Source organism: Punica granatum, chromosome 8 (genome assembly GCF_007655135.1).
Source record: "Punica granatum isolate Tunisia-2019 chromosome 8, ASM765513v2, whole genome shotgun sequence".
NCBI classification, from domain to species: domain Eukaryota; kingdom Viridiplantae; phylum Streptophyta; class Magnoliopsida; order Myrtales; family Lythraceae; genus Punica; species Punica granatum.
Window position 1 is genome coordinate 27,617,853 of NC_045134.1, and position 7,661 is coordinate 27,625,513.

At 37.2% G+C, this 7,661-nt stretch overlaps 1 protein-coding gene across 1 annotated transcript; it reads left to right on the top strand.

Annotated features, from left to right (window-relative positions):
* The first annotated feature begins 4,312 nt into the window (after positions 1-4,312).
* Positions 4,313-7,200, top strand: LOC116189546 (heavy metal-associated isoprenylated plant protein 7-like). Its single transcript, XM_031519258.1, has 5 exons — positions 4,313-4,515; positions 4,640-4,964; positions 5,146-5,360; positions 5,554-5,641; positions 6,254-7,200. Exons 1-5 carry the CDS (start codon positions 4,507-4,509, stop codon positions 6,838-6,840), a joined length of 1,224 nt encoding a protein of 407 aa, XP_031375118.1. The 5' UTR covers positions 4,313-4,506; the 3' UTR covers positions 6,841-7,200.
* The last annotated feature ends 461 nt before the right edge of the window (positions 7,201-7,661 follow it).

Below are 7,661 nucleotides of genomic sequence, written 5' to 3' on the forward strand. Positions count from 1 at the left end.
CGCCAATCACTACTCTAAATAGTGGTCGATCCCTCGGGAGTTTATTTATATTCTTATATGTTCATGTGGTGATATTCTATCTTTCGAAAAGTGCTACCGCTGCGCGTAGTCTATCTGCGGGGAGCATACTTGACAGGAGATAGACAGAGGCGGTAGAGAGGTCCTCCACTTCGATGAGGGTTGAGGAGTGTCCTTTTAGTGTTTCTTAGCTGCTGCCCTACAACTCCCAGATCTAAAGGCAGCTATTGACTCGATAGCTCAAGCTGAGTCGACTGTGATTCTTCTTGTTCCGCTGTGAATGGTACCGCTATTGGATGAAGTAGTTTTCGCCGCTTATATACCTTCTTCAACGTCTTCGGCTTTCACTGGATCCACTACTCTAAGTGAAGGAATCGGAGAGGAAGAATCCGATCTTTGAAGGCTTGAGGGAATAAAATAAGCAATGCCGTCAATTTAGCTGCTGGAGTATGCGCATTAGGAGATTAGGACTCAGGGCATGGCATTAGATTAGGGAAATGCTCTTTTGAACGAATCCTAAGAAGAAGCTGCAATTGGAATGCTTTCAATGGCCAGAAGGGAAAGGTTCCCCCCTCAGAACCAACTTCAGTTTCAATCCTTTTGATTAAGAACGCTTCTCCATATAGAGCTAGGCCTTGAACTCCCCTCACTATCTACATATACCCAAGGCAATCCATGAGGGCTAATTTATAATACTATTAAAAGTTTGTGAGATGAAAATAAAAAAGTAAATAATGAAAATACTTAAAAAAATTATGTAAAATAGACGATTCATATTAAATGAGGGAGGATCTAAGAGCTTATATTGGTTTTATACAATGTGAAAAAAATCTTTAAAATTTGACATATGGTAGAACACACTATTTAATGTATATAAGAGCAAACTCCTGGAAACTAATATAATCTAGAAAATTGTTAATCAAGAAGTGATAATAAATGCAAAACCACTTTTTATATAGAATCGAATCCAATATATAGATTAATATATATGAAATTAATCTAATATTTTAAATACAAATGACAATGCATAATATCATAAATATGATAATTTTAAATTTTCAAACTAACATAATGTAAAAAAATTAATATTAAGAACTAATAAATGTAGAATTTTTTTTAGATAGAATTCAATCTAATTTGTAGATTAATATACACACCTATATAATTTAGCTAAATTTTTTTATATAAATGACAATGCATAATTTCATAAGTTTAACAAATTTAGATTAATATTTTTCAAATTATCAACATAATAATTTATTAATTAAATGACTTAAAAGCAAGTTTGGTTTGTAAAAATATGAATAAATGATTAATTTGAGTTTAAAATTAATCATTTATTTTTAGTAATAAGAAATGTTGTTGTTAAAATGTAATCAATAATTCACTTAGAAATAATAAAATGTATATGACAATGAAGTCGTGCGACGCACGAGATAGAATGCTTAGATCATATAATTAGTTATAATAGATGAATACGAACGATGTATGCGTAATCGGCCACATGTATGTATACGTGACAAACACATCCATCTATCTATCCTATCCTATCCGATCCTGTACTATATATAATTAATTGTGTATTTTCTTCGAGTATAATCTCTCAGGGTTTGATGATTAAACAAACGACTCAACACAAAATCAAATGGTCAGGGTCATGTCGCCACGTCACCCCACAAACCATGTCGACCTTTTCTTACTTGAGAGAAAGCATCAGAGAGAGAGCTTAGCTAGCTATTGCCAATTGCCATCAATTTACTATTGGTGCCCGTTCCCCTTCCCGCACAAATTACAATGAGTTCACGCTGAGCTAATTAGCTACTAATTACAAATTAATGAATTAATTGTCGCCAAAAATCGTGAGAGTTGAGCAATTTAATGAATGGCTGGCACGTTCTCTCTTTGGTCATTCTATTACTTTAGGTATTGGTGCGGTGTTATGTGTACGTGCACAGACAGAGGAAAAGAAAGAAAAGCATCTATTTATATACCTATATATACAAATTTGAATGCTTCCAAGTGGTAAGAAGCCAACCCTTTCAAAATCTACACCCCATTTTTGGGAAGAAATAATAACCCTTACATGACATTGATTTTCAGCCACCACCACACCAAAAAAAATATTTATACACACACACATATAGACAATGAGATAAAAGTCCCTTTCGGACTCAAAAAGGGACGTGAAACATCTTCTGATAATATTTAGTTAAGTTCGAGCAAACACACGTAGTCACTATGGCTTGGTCTTGGTAGTTGTGGTAGGATTCGATCATATGGGATATGGGATATACATATATCGTGGACATTAATAAATAATCATGACCTAGACGACCTTTATATTTTAACAAACTACAATTTTAGTTTGTTGATACGATGATGGGGACCCCTCGTCAAAAGCATTCAAACATTAATTTGTTTTCTTGAACATATGACAATAATCATTTTATATTTGGACAGTCACTCTCTTCCTAACAAACCCCACACAGGAGAAAGATAAGTGGGACAGACGCATAGAGAATTTTTTGTACACAATAAAGAAAAAGGTACATATGTAGGAATTAATTAATTAGTTTAAACACAGCAAATGGAATCCTTAGTAAATGCAGGAAAATCTGGGGAAATGAAAGCATTTAATTGTCGTGCACAAGCAATTTGACTCATATATCTATATATGTATGTATGTGAAGAGTATCCCAAATGGGGGAATGCAAATTTTTTTCTTTTTGAAGTGTATATACTACCTGATAGCTTAGGAATTCAATGGACCAGCTGTTGAAACTGAATTTGATACGTTAATTTTTTTCATTTATAAAACTCGAATTCTAATCTTGCATGCCTAAAAAGAGCAATATACTTTGGTAATGTAGCATTCACTTATTTATTATTTATTGTTTCGATTTCAAGTAGAAAAGGGAAGGATCATGCGTGCTACTCGTGCCATCGGTTGGAGCTTGGGATGGGATCAATATTCACATATTATGTGCTGTGCCTCGCTCATTCTTTAATTCTAAAAATAAATAAATATTTAATAATTATGACGGTTATATTTTTCCCTGCCAAATTTAACGTGCATATATATATATATATATATATACATACCCTAATAATCGAGAAAGTTAGCCGTTGCATCCTCCTTCCATCCGAAACTATTCCATCCTAATTAAATTGAAAAAAGAAAAAAAATAGCACTTATTACCACTTAATTTATTTATAATGTATACAAACTCTTTTTTTTTTTTTGCTTTTTCTACCTCCCAAACCGGAACCGTTCAATAATCTACCCCAACATTTGCTTTGATTATGTGGTTAGTATTGTAGTTTGCTAGTTAATTTATTTACTCTACATAGGATTCATCATTGATTCATCCATTATAAAATAGTCTTCTAGTCTACGTATTAATAAAATGTTAAATTGTTGTACCGTTTGACTGTAGAATCTGTGGGTTTGGGCTGGTCTTACACTTATTTATTTATTTCCCCATTTGGGTCTTAGGTCTGGTCTTACACGATGGTGTCGTGAATGGGAATATAACATATATATATATATATATATAAAATAATATAATATAATATAACTTTGGGTCTGGGAACTTCAAATCCCAACTTAGAGGTTTGGTTTAGTACTTGAAATGTTAACTAATTAATTAATTAATTTAATTGTTAGTTTTAGGGGCGTGAGGCGCGTGTAGTGAATGATAATAAAATTCAATTTCAGCGGCATCTGATAATATTGCTCTCTTCAGTTTGTTTGTCCGTCGGCGTCGATAGATGTATAGGGATCTAGCTTATTGTACATAGGATTGGATTGGGTAGACCAACACTAGACGACTACAAATGGGCAAAGTGAAATCCCCAGCTAGAAACCTCCAAGGCCTTATATATGGTATAGGGGTATGCAATGCAACAACTATATAACACCAGAATGATACTTTGCAATATAATGCCACGTAGACGTAGTAATGCAATGTGTTGGACGAGGATGATGCATGGATGGATGATGGGGGTAGGGTGGGTTTGGGATTGGGATGGATGATATATATGTAAGTGTATGCATGCATGTGGGTAGTACGTGTGTGTTTCTGCGGCTTATAGATGAAGAAGATCTATGAATGATCCGATGGTCCTGAGAAATTTTCGGTAGCTAACTCTTAACTGGAACTTTATTATTCGATTACTAAACAGATAAATTAAAAATAATAATTATATATAATAATATTTAATATAAGGAAGAAAGTGAACCAGGAAAAGAATTAAGAAAAAAGAAAATTAATAAACCGCCTCCGCCTCCGCCTCCGCATCCAGTTCCAAGTTCCAGTTCCAGTTCCAGTCCAGAGCTTATTATCTCTCCTCCTCCTCCTTCTCCCCATCGCCCACAATAAACACTCTTTTCTCTTTCTTTGTAGCTAAGCCTAAGCTCCCTCCCTCCCTCCCTCCCTCGCTTCCTCCCTCTTGCTCAACATCAACTCAGGAGTACAACACCTACCCATGGGAGAGGTCCCTCTTCTGATCTGATCTCTCTCACCACAGATTTCTGATTGTGGGCGTTGCATTGCGTTGTGTTTTCATTTTCATTTGCAATCTTTTTTGAGTCCCCCTCCCCCTCTACTTCTTTAAATAGGAAGAAAAGAAAGCAGAGGAGAAGAAACAAGGCGCAGCTGCCCCAGTGGAAGAAGCCAAAGGAGGCGAAGGGAATAACAATAATAATAATAATAATAAGATGAAAGATCAGGAAGAGAAGAAGCCCCCCGTCGAGAAGAATCAGAATCAGGCGGAAGAAGATCAGAAAAAGGAAGAGATAAAAGATGCTGCTAAAGATGCCAAGGAGCAAGCTGCTGCTGCTGCTCCTCCGCCCCCGCCCCAGCCCCAAGAGATAGTCTTGAAAGTGTACATGCATTGTGAGGGATGTGCCCGCAAGGTCCGCCGGTGCCTCAAAGGTTTCGCTGGTACCACCTCGACGACCATTCCATTTCCCCCTCCTATTGGATGGATTATCGATCGCTTGATCCTGCCATACATATATATTATATATATTGTTAGTTAATGATCATGAATGGATGAATGACTGACTGACTGATTGTGATATTTATTTTTATACATTTCATTCATCCATTCATTCATTGATAGGGGTGGAGGATGTGATAACGGACTGTAAGAGTCATAAGGTGGTGGTGAAGGGAGAAAAGGCGGATCCTTTGAAGGTGCTGGATAGAGTCCAGAAGAAGAGCCACCGGCAGGTTGAGCTCCTCTCCCCCATCCCGAAGCCGCAGCCAGAGGAGCCACCGAAGCAGGAGGAGAAGGAGCCCCCCAACTCCAAGCCTGACGACAACAAGGATGATAAGGTACTCGAATCTCGATCTTGATCTCTCTCTATCGTATGTTTTTTCTTAATTATAAATTAAATTAAATTAGCATTCATACCGTCACACACACACACACACACATATAGATATATCATATAGTCAGCTCAGCAAAGCATCTGACGATGAGCTTCGTTGGTTCGTTCCGATCATTCGTTCGTCCCCTGCACTGCAGCCGCAAGTGATAATGGTGGTGCTGAAGGTCCACATGCATTGCGAGGCCTGCTCTCAGGAAATCAAGAAGCGCATCCTCAGGATGAAAGGTCCCTCCCTCCCCAATCTGTCTCTCCTACCTTCCTTTATTAATCTTTATTTTATTTTAATTTGAGGAGTAGGAAAAAAAAATAATAATAATAATAATAAAGAGTTTCAGTTTGTTCATGCGGTTTGGACTTCTCTACAGTACTCTAACATACGCTTTTTAGTTCTGTTTCGCGTTTTCAAGGCAAAGGCTTTTCCCTTCCCCTCTGGCCCCGGGCCCCTCTTAATCTTATTTGTCCATTATTATTATTATTATTATTATTATTATTATGATGATGATGATGATCCGGCCCGCCCTGGAAAAGTAAAGCCAAAGGGGAATCTGACTGATGAAATTTTGCATCTCCCTCTCCTCTGTGATGTCATGGATCTGTGATTCTTCTTCCTTTTTTCCAGTTTCCGATCGTTTTCCTTTTCAGAAATTAAACTAATTAATTTTTAAAAAAAATGTCCACAAACGCTCATGTTTTTGATGGATAAATAAAAAGATTATTCCATTAGAATATTAGGCGGCTAATATGTATGCAAAATGCAATGCAAGCAAAGCCTCCGTAACTTAACTGAGTCAGTAAAGTAGCCAATTGTATGAATGTTCAATTAATTCATTCGTTCAGATGTGGAGTCGGCGGAGGCGGATCTGAAGAGCTCGGAGGTTGCGGTGAAAGGGGTGTTCGAAGTGCAGAAGCTGGTGGACTACGTGTACAAGAGGACGGGGAAGCACGCGGTGGTGGTGAAACAGGAACCGCCAGATCAGAAGAAATATCAGGGAGGTGACAAGCCCAAGGATGACGATGATGATGGTAAGGAAGAAAACAAGAAAGCAGAGGAAGGTGGTGGTGATCAGAATAATAAGAAGAAGGCCCATCAGGAAGAAAGCAAAGAAGGTGGTAGTGAAGCAGCAGCCGCAGCTGCAGATAATAATGGTAATAATAATAATAATAATAATAAAGCATCATCAGAAGGAGCCATGGAAGAAGGTGGTGCTAATAATAATGAGGTTGTGGAGCTGAAGAAGAATGAGTACTACTACTACTACCCTGCGTTTTACCCCCCAAAGTACGCTATGGACATCTACTCTTCTTCATCGGCGTCGTCTTCTTATGGCCAGTACCACCACCACCAACACCCTGCTGCCATTGCTGCTGCTTACCCACCTCAGCTCTTCAGTGATGAGAACCCCAACGCCTGCTCTATCATGTAAAATCAGGGGGAAAGGGAAAAAAAAGAAAGAAAGGAACTTAACCCTGGGTCATACAGAGCGGGAGAAATGGGGAAAAGAGGGGAAAAATATATATTACATACATTATAAAATGTTAAAAATGGGGGGTATATTTCCCCAATTTGTCCTGCTCTGCATGTGCCCTGCGGTTGCTGCTGCTGCTACTGCAAGGCATCATGAATCTACAGATAAGCCGTAGAGTTTTGTTAAAGCTCCTCTCTTTCTTTCTGTACCCTTTTTCTTTGGCTCCTTTTTCTTATTAGAAATAAATAAATAAATAATATATCGTAATATAAACAAATAATATATCAAAGTCCTTTCTACTTTGCTTTGTTGTTGATATCTCCTCAGAACATTGGTATCATATGGCCAAGTTCTACATGGCATTATTGCTTGAGAATCCTTTCCTGGTTTTGTCGGATCTATGCGTGACGGCAGAGGGTATTGATTGGAACTTTGAATTGCTGCTACATTGTTTTTGTGACTATATTGCTTGGTGTTTAGCCTTAAAATTTTCCTATGTGGCATGCCTCATAGGCATGATTATTCTGATCTTGTAATCTTTGATTTCTTGAATATATTATTATATATTCTTTTCATGTTATGAATAAATCTCGAAGGTTCACGTGTAAAAGAAAAAAAAATATAGTTATAGCAAGGTAGTTGGAGCAAATGTAGTTACAGCGAGGAAGTTGGAGCAAATATGTAGTAATATTATTCAGCCATTTGACTAAACAATATTTAATAAAAATATATGAAAGTAGTAAATATGGTTCACAATCGTTTCGTAGACCCTTACGTAT